We start from the raw sequence: 14171 nt of genomic DNA, 5'->3' as shown, positions 1-14171 counted from the left end.
AGTCAGGCACGCGACTTCACTTTCACTTTTCTCTAAAATGTTTAACCTTATTCAGTGATAATCTGACTAGCAGCAGGAAACCTGAGATGAACTTTTTAAAAAACTACTCTGGTTAAAAAGAAAGGTAAACAAATCCTTGTTTAGGGCAAGGTCTAGAGGACAGAATATAAAAGGTATCAATCTTCAACAGAAACTGGGCATCTGGCTGACACTTAGAAGCTTGGGGCTTAGCATCTGGGCTCTTCTCACAGTTGACTTCTAGAGGATCTGGGCTGAGGAGAATCAGGTTCAGGAATGGGGCAAAAAGGTAGGGCTAGGGAGGCAGGCTGGTGTACTGGTGAAGAGCTCAGCCTTTGAGCTTAAACTGACTGGGCTTAAGTTCTTGGATCTGGAGATGCCTTAGTGTCAGCAAGATCCTGGAAAACTATGTAAATACCCTGAACCTCATCGGTGATAGCAGGATTAATAATGGTACCTTCCTCTCAGGACTTACAAGATCATGCATGTGAAAGGGTTAGTGTGGCAGGTGATTGTGCAAAGAGTTGCCAGAGATAACCAGCAGGTGGGACGATAACCTGTCTCAGGACTTGGGCACCCTGATGTTCAAGATGAGTACTGTGGGGAAAGTGCTTTGGAGCCAAAAAGTCCCAGATACAAATCCTACCCAGCTCTGCCACTCACTAGTTAGGGCAACCTCAGCCTGTCTGCTGTTGTTTGTTTGCATTCTTTTTTTAAAATTCTGCATGTACCTACCTTGCAGAGTTAGATGATATTTCATAGTAAAGTGTGCAACCCTCAGTTTCCAAGCCTCACCTATGACTAACTTTTAGAAATAGCAAATGGGCCAATATCCATACAGATGTAGAGCAAGAGTCAGGAAAACCAAGTATAGGTAGTTCTGGCGATTTGTTTATTCCTCATAAGCACTTGTTTCCACACTATAACGCAGAGAATAAATAGAGGCACACAACTATCACTTCCACCACAATCTGCTGTTGAGGAGACATTCAGTGTGAGGATAAGGGGCTGGGGATGGGGTGGGGCATTTGGGGATCCCAGGGTAACTGGAGGCCTCTGTGATGAACTGTGCAGGAGTCCAATCAATCCAGATCTGATCCCTAGGCCTGATGGCCAAGGCTCATGGTGGAAGAGTTACAGTGAACCAAATGCTCTTTGAGTTCACTGCCTTCCCAAGATGGGTCAAATTCTACCTGAACCCCAAGGGGTTGAGGTGGGTCTGACCTACTGGTCCACTGAGGAGGAGCTGTGTCAGCCCAAGCTATCCTGGAGGATTCAGTTCACTCCATGACAAGGCCTGATGTGACCCAGAGATGTCTGCCCTTGACTTGGAGTAAGTAATATTTACAAGCTATAAGATGACTGTTTACATCGGTTTCTTTCTGACTAAAAGGATCCTTTCCCATGTCTAAGGAAGGAGAGAGGGGCACAGATTACCTGCTGGAACTTAGGGTAGGAAGACAGCTTGTAAGGTCAAGGGAGAAGAAGACAGCACTTCACCGAACGCTTCACAGGGGCAACAAGCAGACACAGGACCAGGCTGGTCAGACAAAGCGGGAGGCCTGGGGCCGTGATGCCAACCAGGAATGCAGGGCAACATACAGAAAAGCTCTGGCCTTGACTTTCACGGGACCGCTATACTGTCAAGCCCAACCCTATTGTTTTCCTCATTTCTCACAGAGCACTGAGCACTTGGCCCTCATCTGGGGCTGGGATCACCTGCACCAAATAGAGGCAGAAGGAAGAGATTCTGCATCACTTGGCAGAAAATGAAGGAGAAAGGCAGCAGCCAGTCTGCCCCGGGTGGTCTCCGGTGTTAGGGACAGAAGTACCAATGAGTAAGAGAGGGGAAGGACACGCTGGGCGGCCACTGCTGCAGTGGCCCGAGCCTCAGACCTCCTGTGGCCAGAGCCCTGCCTTGCGGGTGACAGGCCCCTCCCAGGGCTTCTGCTCCACGGTCATTTTCACCTCCTCTCACGTTGGGTTCATCTGTCCACCCTGAGCGGGTGGCGGGTGTTGCTGTCAGCCAGGCACAGCCCCCGTCAGGCAGTGAGGCTCCGGGCTGACTTGGAGGCGCTCTGGGCCCGCTGGACCACCGCCGAGCACTTCTCACGCCGCAAAAGCTTGTTGTTCTCGAACAGACCTTCATTGCGGGGTATTCCATGAGAACCATCAGGGAAAGTCAGCAGGCCTTTGAGGGGGACAGAGAAAATAAGGGTGTGACGGTGGCATTTGTGGCTCGGAGGCCAGATTGCTACGTTGGAGCCGAGGAGAGAAAATTTGCAGCTCTTGGGTGCTCAGTCCAGGAACACAGCACTCTGTATTGCTGGGTGTCCACAGAAGGATTAAAGCTGCAAAGGTGTCCTGCCACCCATTTACACTCGCCTTGGTCACCTGTCCTGCTGGTTGGCAACTTACCCAAACCGTCCACTCTGCCGTTTTTGAATTCTCCCTCAAAGGTCATGTTGTCATGTCGAATGAAGACTCCGACGCCGTTGAACTTGCCCTGGGCAAACTCCCCCTCATACCTGGGGAAACGTGAGATGTCAGCCTTCAGGATAACTGAGTCAGGCAGCTACCAACACCAAACATGTGGTTTATTAACGCTAAGGAGCAAAGCTGATTCTACTCTTCCAGAGCTCCCCCCACCCCGCTCACCCCATCTTACCCAGCAGAGAGGAGTCAGAGAGCCCAAATGATATGAGGCTCTAATCTCGAGGAAACAACCAAAGAGCACAGTGGTGGGCTGAGAGGTCACTGCCCTCCTTGCCATCTCAAAGTTTAGATGTCTTTATAAAGTAACCAGTAAAAGAACGAATGCTACTCCTTGCCTGTTTTCAGAGAGTCAGGGACAAGCTCAGATTTGACCAGGTGTTTCTCGCTATCATCTTTAGATCAGAGCTTCCCTTCCCTTGTCTAAGGTTGGGAAAAGAATGACCAGGTACCCACCTTGAGCCATCTGAGAAGGTCAGTACCCCGAAGCCATTAAAGAGCCCATTCTCAAAATGGCCCAGGTAGGTGCCACCATCTGCAAACATCAGTTGACCAAAACCATGTCTGCGGCCTGAGCAAAGAGAAGACGGGCGTCAGGTTGGGATGGGGCAGCTTCAGGGTCCTCTGTCACTGTCTAACATCCTTTGCCTTGCATCACCCCACCCACAAAGGAAAGAAGAGAAACAGTGACATTAGCAGGGCAGAGAACCATTGCCCAGAGTAATAACTTGGCTCCAAGGATCGTTGCAGTGAAAAGGAAAAAAGAGCAGTGAGTTTTTCTTTCCCTTTCCTGAGATCAAAGAAGATAAAGAGAACAGTGAACAGGCCTGAACACTCCCAGTTTTTACTTTAACTTTTCCTAATCTGTCGTCTGTAACTGAAATTGCTTTTCTGCCCCCGAACTCTGCATGAGCTACATTTTGCACTTATTATCCTTTGCATGCATGCGGGCTAAGTCGCCTCAGTCGCGTCCAACTCTTTGTGACCCTATGGACCATAGCCCACCAGGCTCCTCTGTCCATGGGATTCTCCAGGCAAGAATACTGGAGTGGGTTGCCGTGCCCTCCTCCAGAGGATTGAACCCACGTCTCTCATGTCTCCTGCACTGGCAGGCAGGTTCTTTATCATGAGCACCACCCGGGAAGCCCTTGACTCTGTGCTACTTACATCCTGTATCTGGTGCTTACCTTATAGCGCTCTCTCTGCAAACCACCTCTTGTAGTTTTTCTCTTTTTACATATCAGAAAGAAGGGGCAGGGCCACAGGACGGCCAGACTCAATTACTGGGATACTGATGCCAGCCTATGACTGTTTTTGAAACAGTGCAAGAGGAAGAATACAAGATTCTTACACCTTCGCTCCTCATCACAGACCCCTGACTGCAAGCCCTCATCTTCTGTAAGCCCACAGACTCCTCATGAAGCAGAGGGGGCACAGCTCTTGAGGCATGAGCCTACTGTGTTTCCCTCTCTGCCTGCTGAGAATTAAAGCCACCTTTCTATTTCCTCCAAACTCTGTCTCCACATTTTTTTATTTGGATTGGGTGGGCAGAGAAAGCCAAGATTTTGGCCAGCAACAGCCATCAGATTTGGAGCAGATCTAAGTATGAAGGTAAGAGAGCACTTAAAAATCACAATAGCTAAAAAAAAAATTTTTTTTAATAAAAATCACAATAGCTAATGTTTACAGGGCCTTCACTGTGTGCCAGGGACTCTTTCAAACACTTTGTATTTATCATCTAATTTGATCATTACAACAACCTTAGGAGGTAGGCACGATACTATTTCTTAAATACTATTATTTAATATAATATTATTTAATACTTAATACTTAATACTATTTATTTATAAATTTATTTATAAATACTTAAATACTATTTATTAAAAACAAATAACAATATTATTTCCACTTTTTTTTTTTTTGCTACAACATGCGGCATATGGGATCTTAGCTCCCTGACCAGGGATCAAACCCACATCCCCTGCAATGGAAGTGCAGAGTCTCTACGACTGGACTGCCAGGGAAAACCCCTATTGTTCCCATTAACAGATGCAGAAACCAAGGCAAGGGGAAGCTAAAAAAAAAGGTACTCAAGATCACAGAGCAACTAAGAGGCAGAGCTAGACAGCAAACACAGTCAGCACCTTGACTCGGGAGCCCTTGATACTTAACTACTTTGCCAGTCTAAGAAAAAACTGAAGTACCCTCTGAGACTATGAAGCTGCGCGGCAAACCTAACAACCTGACTGGCAAGACTGGTTGAGCTTTGCTCCATCAGCAGGGCTGTGCTTACCCACTGGACTGGCCAGAGAGCAGAGTAAGATGCTGGAGAAGCAGCAATGCCTTTCAGGGTACCAGGCAGCTCTTTTGGTGGATAGAGGCTGCCCGGCAGAGCCTCAGGAAGACTCGCCTCGGAAAGGTCACCTTGAAGGCGAGAGCAGTTTGGGAGGCAGGAGAAAAGGCTGGGATGTATGGAGGTAAGGTCACGTCCCATATGCACAATTTCTCCCCTCAAATCTCAAGAATTCATCAGCTGCAGGGATCTACCAGGAAAAAAGTGAGGTGTCTGGAAACGGTGTGAACTGCTCTTCACTGGCACAACTATAAAGAGTCTAGTCTCCTCAGGGCAGTTCCTGGCTTGCTAGGATTGGACCCATGAGACTTTTAAGTGGCCAGACTGTTTCCAAGCTGAACATTATTAGCCTGCTTCCTGTGTAGTCCCAGGCTCTGAGGAATTCTGCCATGCCTGTGAATAGATACTTTCAAGTGTAATGAGCTGTCACAGGAAACTCAAGGCCATGGACGTCATCTTCTCTTAAGTGTCTGCCCTAATTTCCTCCTTAACTTCTTAAGATTCCCTAGAAGCAAGTCATTGCAATGAATTTATACTTTCTAATTTACAGGCACTAAAAATCATTCATTTTGTTTTGCTGAGTACATTAGCAGTTGTAAAAACAATTCCCAAATAATACTGTGAAAGGAGAAAAAGAGTGCTTGGGGGCGGGAGGGTGGTTCCCTGGTCGTCCAGTGCTTAGGATCCAGCGCTTTCACTGCTGAGGGCCCAGGTTCCATCCCTGGTCAGGAAACTAAGATTCTGCAAGCCATGAGGCATGGCAAAAAATAAAAAATAAACGAGTGCTAAAACACTTAAAATTTAGAAGTGGGAACATTTAACTTATTTTTGGAGGTTGACATAGTAGTAGCATTTTCCAATTCCTTTATTTATAATCCTAACATTGAATAAAGGAAAGGCAATATTTGGATTAAATCCTGGATATAGAAATGAAGTCTCATAAAGCTTGCTCATATGTCCTCATGTATTTCTCCTTCAGCCAAATGAAGGGTTCATCACTGGATGTCCCCCATGGGTCCTCTCTCACCCTCCTTCCACTCGCCACGATACTCCTCTCCGCTGGAGTAAGTGAAGGAACCTTTTGTCAGGGTCATGGTGACAGCTTACAACAGGATAAAATCTGCAAGAAACAACAGAGGAGAGCCAGTGTCATAGGATGGCTGGAGGAAAGGCCTGGAGAGCAATTTTATAGATACCTTCTAAAGGCTACCAGCCTGGTAAGCATGAACTACCTTGAGTACAATTAACAAAAATCCCCACCCCCAACCACCACCACCACCACCACCACCACCACCTCTGCCCAAACAGTCTTATCCTCTTACTTGTCTCAAAAGTTTCAGCCAGTTCTAATCTTCTAAGACCTAGGATGGAAATTTAGGATTAACCTTTAAGCATTTGCTTGATACCTACTATGTGCTTAGTCAATGCATAAAATATAGTCTTGTCCTTTGACGAGTTTGTAGTCTAGTTGGTAAAAGTAACAACTGAAACACTGAGTAATATGAGAGATAATATAATTAAATGTCAAACTGGATGGCAGAGATTACAAAGACAAGGGATGGGCAGGATTTAAAACAAGCAGTGAAGAATGCAAAGGGCAATACCAGACTGAAAAAACACAGGGATGAAAGCACCAAGAGCAACATAAACGTGACATGTTGCAGTGGGAAATAAGAAGCCAGGTCTTGAAGGTTTATTTACAGAGTAATGGGAAGTAAATTCATTTATGTACACCCAGCCTAAATCTTAAATCTGAAAAGAATCCAAACCCTCTCATTTTGGAGGGAGAACCATTTGGAGAAAACAGAAACCCAAAGAGGTTAAGAACTAGTTTAGTGAGCAGTGACGATGACGGTGCCCATGCCTCCCCGACTGCCACCAGTTCTTTCCCCCCTGTACCATGTCTCTGCTTTTAGGGTCAGGCCAGCTTAATGAGACCTTTGGAAACTAGGCAGAAGGGTTGATGGCTGATAAGGTAGGGGAAAAGAAGAAACCTCTGGGGGTTACAACACAAACTAAGAAAGCAGAGTCTAAGGAAAATGAATGTGGCAGAAGGAAGCAGGATGGGTTGGAACAGCAAAAGCCTACAGCCAGAAAAGCTACAAGAGATGGGATCGTTTAGTCAACTGTAAAAATGCACTTGACATATTCTCCCTCCATCCATGCCTTTGCAACATGACATGGCAGATCCTCCACTAAGAGGCAGGTTATTTATTTCTCTGCCCATTGGATCTGGGTGGGTTATCTGACTTGCGGACTGCAGATGCCTGGGTGAGCTCAGGCAGGACCGGAAGAGCTGCCCTCCTGAGCTCAGCCCTGAATTACACACCCACAGAATCACAGACTAAAGGAATGGTTGTTGTTTTAGCCACTATAATTTGAGGACGGTGTGTAATAACACACCCAGCAAAAGCTAACTGATATACCCAGGTTTGAGCTCCTAAGGCCTGAACTAGGGAGATAATAGGGTAAAGTGAAAGTGAAAGTCGCTCAGTCGTGTCTGACTCTTTGTGACCTTATAGACTATACAGTCCATGGAATTCTCCAGGCCAGAATACTGGAGTGGGTAGCTGTTCTCTTCTCCAGAGGTTCTTTCCAACCCAGGTATCAAACCCAGGTCTCCCGCATTGCAGAAGGATTCTTTCCCAGTTGAGCCACAAGGAAAGCCCAGGGTAATGGGAGCAGGAATGATCATTAGATATGGCACAGGATAAATGAAAACAACCGATAACATTTGGAGACTGGCCAGGTATAGCTTCATATGAGTGGTAAAAGAATGTTTATCTTCAAGGATATTCTATAAGAAGATACTCAAAACATAAGATACTCAAAACATAATTAAATATAAACAGATAAACAGAATGATTTGATATGATTTTTAACATACAATCCCTATTTCTCTTTCTTTCTCTTTCTCTTCTTATGCCCTCTCCTCTGGCAACTATCTTGCTTGTTCTCTGTAACTGTTTCTGTTTTGTTATGTTCATTCATCTATTTTTGTTTTGTAAATACCATGTATAAGTGAAATCACATGGCATTTGTTTTTATCTGACGTATTTCATTTTAGCATAATACCCTCTAGGTCCATCCATACTGTCACAAATGGCAAGATTTCATTCTTTATTATGGCTGAGTGGTATTCTACCAGATATATACATATACATTAACATGTACATCTTCTTTACCCATTCATCTATTGATGGGCACTTAGATTGTGTCCATATTTTGGCTATTGTAAACAATGTTGCAATGAACATAGGGGTGCATATCTTTTCTAATTAGTGTTTTCCTTTTCTTCAGATAAATACCCAGGAGTGGTAGTATTGGATCGTACGGTAACTCTGTTTCTAATTTTTTGAGGAACTACCATACTGTTTTTTCCATAGTGGCTGTACCAATTTACACTCCCATCAATAGTACCCAAGGTTTCCCTTTTCTCACATCCTTGCCAACACCTATAATTTGTTGTATTTTGATAACAGTCATTCTAACAGGTGTGAAGTAATAGCTCACTGTGGGTTTTAAAAAATATTTTTAAAAAAATTATTTGTTTATTTATGGCAGTGCTGGGTCTTAATTGCTGTGCACAGGCTTTCTCTGGTTGCAGCTAGCTGGGGCTATCCCCTGGTTGCGGTGCACAGACTGCTCATGGCAGTGGCTTCTCTTGTTGCAGAGCGCAGGCTCTAGAGTGTGTGGGCTTCGGGAGTTGTGGCCCATGGGCTTAGATGCCTCTCAACATGTGGACTCCTCCTGGACCAGGGATCAAACCCATGTCCCCAGCACTGGCAGGCAGATTCTTCACCACTGGGCCACCAGGCAAGTCTTCTCATTGTGGTTTTGATTTGCATTTCCCTGATGGTTAGTGATGTTGGCCACCTGTACATCTTCTTTGGAAAAATATCTATTCAGGCTCTCTGCTCATTTTTAATCAGGTTGTTTGCTTTTTTGATACTGAGATTTATGAGTTCTTTGTATATTTTGTATTTTTTCATCAAATACATTGTTTGCAAATATCTTCTCCTATTTAGTAGGTGGCCTTTTCATTTTGTTGATAGGGTTCCTTCACTGTGCAAAAGCTTTTTAGTTTTAGTCCCATTTGTTAATTTTTGCTTTTGTTTCTCTTGCCTGAGGAGACATATCCAAAAATTATTGCTAAGACTGATGTCAAAGACCATGCTGCCTATCTTTTCTTCTAGGAGTTTTGTGGTGTCACAACTTAAATTTAAGTCTTTACTCCATCTTGAGGGTTTGTTCATTCGTACATGGTGTGAGAGTAGTCCAATTTGATTCCTTTGCAGGTAGCTGCCCAGTATTCCCAACACAATTTACTGAAGAGGCTATCTTTTCTCCATTGTATATTCTTGCCTCTTTTGTGGTAGACTAGTTGCCCATATACATGTGGGTTCATTTCTCTGCTCTCTATTCTATATCTGTGTGCCTGTTTTTGTGCCTGTACGTACTATTTTGATCACTCTAGCTTTGTAGTACAGTTTGAAATCAGGAAGCATGATAGTTTCAGCTTTGTTGTCTTTCTTAAGATTACTTTGGCTATTCAGAATCTTTTGTGTTTCCTTACAGATTCAAATAATATTTTGGAAAAAAAATCAACAATTTTGACTAATGAGGTAAGTACTGAGTAGAAGAGTAAATTAAAGCCACTCATCTATTCTTTATCAGTGCCTTATGGGATATTCTAATTTTGGCCTATGTCATAATGATTTTGATACAGATGTTAAAAGCTTGTAAGTGATCTGATGTGAAGACAGCCTGGCCTGAACAGAGCAGAAGCCCTGTGCTCTCACCCAAATACACAGGGATATTAATTTCTACCTCTATAATGAAGGCCAGCTTTGTGGAAATTCTTTAGGTGATGTTTAGAGGGTTCCTAGGTAGCTCAGACCATAACAAATCTGCCTGCGATGCAGGAGACCCGGGTTCGATCCCTGGGTTGGGAAGATCCCCTGGAGGAGGGCATAGCAACCCACTCCAGTATTCTTGCCTGGAGAATCCCATGGACAGAGGAGCCTGGTGGGCCATAGTCCACGGGGTAGCAAAGAGCTGGACACGACTGAGTGACTTTCACTTCACTGCAGAGTCATTCCCATAGATTCACCAGGGATTTTTCTCAATTTTCCAGTTACTCAGGAGCTCCATATCCAGGGTCCCTTAAATAGTAGAAGACATCCCAAGACAAGGATCATTTTCTTGTCTTAATGCCCTCAATACCTCTAGGGTCTATTTCTCAGTGAGGTGATGCTGGCATCTGGTATACCATCTCTGTCGCATCAACGTTCCACAAGGTCAGCATCTAATTTCAGGCTCACAAGCTTCTTATAATCAACCCAGCACCAGAGTATGCCTGGGGTAGAGGTCAACATGACTCCATGGCAAATACATTAATGAGAGGAAGAGAGGCAGTTTGCCATCAAAACTAAAGAGGAAAACTCTTTCCAGTACAGACAGACATGCTGACAGCTAGAGGCTACCATTGGCTCTTCCCAGAAATAATTACATCTGAGAACGAAAAGTGTCAGCTATGGTATAAATGGTATGGTACTATTTCATTCCTTCAAAACAAATCAGAATATGAATGGTTACATCTTCTACTAAATATTGAAACTAAACAACTGTTCTGATACATAAACACAAAATCATTATTTCCACAGGAAGATGATGTTAAGGACATTCCCTTTAAATGTTAAGAAGCAGCTAATTTGTCTTCAAAGTTTTGGAAGGAGTGCATGTTGAGGAATAAGACTGAGGACACAGCAGCTCAGTCTCTTGCATGTTTACTTTTTCTTGTATGAAATTTCCAAACAGTGGCATCCCACCAGTAGAAGGAACCTGAAAGGGAATAATGCTTTTCTAAAACTTGAGGATTATCTACGGACCAAGTACTAGCCAGCCCTTCCAGTTGTAAACCTAGCCACTCTTTCAATATGTTGTTAGCTTTGGGGAAATATATCCTAAACATTTCAAAGAAGCCAAAGAAATGAAAGATTAGCTTCTCATTACCAAATAGAATGGACTGCATTTTCCGAAGATATTTGCGACCATATTTCCTGTCTTACACGTTCTTTTACAATTTGACCTTGCCACTGTCCCATCAAAAACTTGTGTCTAACTCACCTATGAATCTGGCCAGGCTTGTGATTGCTTCAACCAATAGGTGATGGAAGTGATGATGTGTTCTGAGGTTAGATCATAAAAGGTGATGCAGTGTCCATCTTGCTCACTGGTACACTTGAGCTCTGAGACCTGAGACATCACAGGAGTAGTTTGATTATCCTGAGGCTACCATGCTCAGAGGCTGGGCTACATAGGTCACATGCGCTGGTGCTTTCAGTGAGCAGTCCTCATCTCTGAACCACCCTAGCCTAGGCACCAGGAGTGAGTAAAGGAGCTTTCAGAATGATTCCAGCTCCCAGCTATTGAACCTGCATCTCAGCTGAGGTATCATGGAACAGAGTGAGGTCATTGCCATGATGCCCTCTCCGAATTCCTGACTCACAGGATCTGTGAGCATCATATGGCAGGTTTTAAGCAGCTAATTTTGAGGTAATTTGTTATACAGCAATTGTAACTGAAACATCATCTCTCAACCTAACCCTGCCACTGTCCTTTTCCATTTGTTTTGAATGTAGTATGTCTGCAGGTACTACAAATTCTCATTCCTTTTTGTTTTAGGGTGATAGAGCAAACTTCAATAGTTGCTTGTCAAAATGATGTCAGTTCCCAAGAACATAATCAGAAGTGCTAATTAAAGGAAGCAGACGTACACTCCATTCCTCTCAGGCCATGGTTGAACACACTCGAATAGAAACTTCTACATGTGTCCAAATAATTGATATTGTCACTGCCTGAGTGTCAGGGTTTTCATTTATGACTTCTGTAATTAGCCATGCTAATTAATAGCTGTAGAGCTACTGACCCAAAAAGGAACTTTATCAGTAATCATAGTTATTGAGACAAATCTAGTTTAATGAAGTATAGCCAGTGCTAATATAGACTAAAAAAAAAACCAATACTTTAATAAAGGATGCAAATCAGTATTTGTATCAGCTATTCAAAAAATATTTTTAAAGAGAACAGATGGCCTAGGAGTTTAGGCTTCAGATACATATGTGGAATCTAGCTAGAAAGTCAAGATAAGTCATCCTTCTTAACAGATGCCCACCCTTTCTCTCTTGATAGATAGGTTGCAAAGGATCAAACCAAACATTTACCTAAAAGAAAATGACTTTTTTTTTACCCCATAAACCAACACACTGTTAGTCTACACAATACACTATATCCTCACTATCTTTATTTTCTCCTGCCCCAAACATTTCCAAATAGAACTAGAAGACAGGGATGAAAACTTTTGTTTCCATTTCACTTGTCTTTTTATAAAATTTCAGAAATCAAACTGATCAAAAATATTTATGGATCCACAGTAATTAACATATATCCAAATCCAGAGGATTAAAAAAAAAAAAACTAAAAGAAAGCAGATTTTCAGTTTAAGAATATTTTTTGAGGCATCCACTTGAACTATCCACATATATTAATAAGCATCACATGGTTCTCCTAAAGCCACCCTCCCCAGGGTATCACAGTCTTGTCAAAGTTCTTTGAGCTATACGGAAAGCAGTTCTTAGGCTTTTAGAATTCCAAAAAGAAGAAAATGAAGGCTTTGATGAACAAAGATCAGGCTTGTAAGAGACCTAGAACAAAAAGTCAAATGTTCTTTTTAAAGTATTTTAAGTGAACTTAAAATAATTTTCTCTTTTAAGTCTGTAAATCTCTTTCACTTTAACAATTCTTCCTTCCACAGGAAAAATAAACAAACGTATCACTATTAGATAAAGGTCTTATTTAGGAAGACTGTGAGACAGTTAAGATTGGAGAAAGTGGAAAGAAAATCCTGACGCCAGAAAGAAGATCAAAACAAAAAACCAGAGGCCTTGGGGCGATGGGGACTGCCAGGATACTATTCTAGTCCATGAGAAAGTAAAATGCCTGGGCTGGGTTCTAATATAGTCGAGTGACTTCCTCTGGTACCTAAGCAGTTTGGAGATGCTAGACGTAGGAATGCCACCATCAGCTAATTTAAGCATCCCCTTTCCCAAGACCCACTGAGTGTGTCCGGGACGCCTCTCCACCAAAGTGTGACTGGCGAACGCTGAGCAAACAAAGCCCTAGACCGCAAGAAGGCAACTCTTCTCGTCGACCTCCCCATTTCTTCTCCCACCGGCCCTAGCCTTTCAGCACAGCTCCTTCCCTCCACCCGGGGTCAGCTCTTCCACGCGGGCGGGGTCTTCCGCTCACACAGGTCTGCTATCCGCTCTTCACAAAGCCCCCACCCACCCCTCTCGCCATCCCGGGCGCCATGGGCTCCCTCAGGCCTCAGACCCCGCAGCAGAGACGGAAGCCTGGGTTTTGGGACTCCCGCGGGTGCCACCCCCTCCCCACCCCCGGCGATGGACCCGCGCTCCTCAGCCCCTGTCATTTCGGGCTGGGCTCCCCAGTCCCTCTTGCCCGATCACACTCTCCCGGCCCCCTCCCACCCGTGCTGCCAGTCAACCTGGGCCGGGGCTTCAAGGATGATCGTCTCACTCCGACGCCGGGCTGCAGCGGCCCGGACCTCCGTTCCGCCCAGCTCGTCCTTGCCACCTGCCTCTCCGCGGCTACCTCCAGTGCCTGCCCCACTTGACGCCGCCATCCTGGGTAGCCACACTGGGAACAATTCCCGCAGTCCATTGGCTGTTACCTAGGCAACCGGTAGCAACGCCACTCCCCATTGGGCCAGTCCCGGGCTCTGCGCCATCTTTGTGCGGGGCAGTGTCTCAGGCTCCCTGCGCTGAATACCCGAAAGAGGGGTGGGGCTGAACTACAGTCACGTCTCAGCCACCGGGAGAACTCAGAACTCACCTACCAGGGGTAGCCTAGCTAACTAGCTAAACCAAACCAAACCAAACCTGAGTCAGAAGTAGCAATGACCACCTACACCAGCGTCTCCTATCCTGCTCAGATCTCCGCAGTTGTCAAAGGCACTCATGAGGAGCTAAAGGACAGAACCCCAAACTGACTTTTGAGATTGCGACTTTGTAAATTGTAAAGAGCAAGACAGGACAAAGTATCCGTCCGCACTGTGATATCAGGGCAATTTTACATTCACTATATGGATTTGTGTTGTCGTTGTCATTACTCATACCATTTATATTTAAAATATAGTGTCAAGATTGGAACAAATCCTCCCAAATATCATGCACACCAACCGACTTACCCATATTTATTTACTGAACAATGTGAAAGCTGCATGATG

General features: G+C 44.4%; 1 protein-coding gene across 6 annotated transcripts; it reads right to left on the bottom strand.

The window, feature by feature from the left end:
* Positions 888 to 13588, bottom strand: MORN4 (MORN repeat containing 4). 6 transcript variants are annotated; one of them, XM_018041496.1, is made up of 7 exons: positions 13431 to 13588; positions 10994 to 11122; positions 6187 to 6225; positions 5892 to 5984; positions 2968 to 3082; positions 2437 to 2546; positions 888 to 2209 (listed from the first exon to the last, which is right to left on the bottom strand). In XM_018041496.1, exons 4-7 carry the CDS (start codon positions 5956 to 5958, stop codon positions 2061 to 2063), a joined length of 441 nt encoding a protein of 146 aa, XP_017896985.1. In that variant the 5' UTR covers positions 5959 to 5984; positions 6187 to 6225; positions 10994 to 11122; positions 13431 to 13588; the 3' UTR covers positions 888 to 2060. The 6 variants fall into 6 exon arrangements, with proteins under 6 accessions (XP_017896985.1, XP_017896983.1, XP_017896986.1 ...); XM_018041494.1 differs by having other exon boundaries at positions 13463 to 13588; XM_018041497.1 differs by lacking the exon at positions 6187 to 6225.

Source organism: Capra hircus, chromosome 26 (genome assembly GCF_001704415.2).
Source record: "Capra hircus breed San Clemente chromosome 26, ASM170441v1, whole genome shotgun sequence".
NCBI classification, from domain to species: domain Eukaryota; kingdom Metazoa; phylum Chordata; class Mammalia; order Artiodactyla; family Bovidae; genus Capra; species Capra hircus.
The sequence above is the reverse complement of the archived record's forward strand: the minus strand, read 5'-3'. Positions and strand labels throughout refer to the sequence as shown.

Coding starts and splice junctions, on each gene's coding strand:
- MORN4 (XM_018041496.1), bottom strand. CDS start 5,958: ATGACCCTGACAAAAGGTTCCTTCACTTACTCCAGCGGAGAGGAGTAT. Junction 3,083..5,891: donor TCGTGGCGAGTGGAAGGAGG/GTGAGAGAGGAC, acceptor CTCTTTGCTCAG/GCCGCAGACATGGTTTTGGT. Junction 2,210..2,436: donor CGGCAGAGTGGACGGTTTGG/GTAAGTTGCCAA, acceptor TCCCCCTCAAAG/GCCTGCTGACTTTCCCTGAT.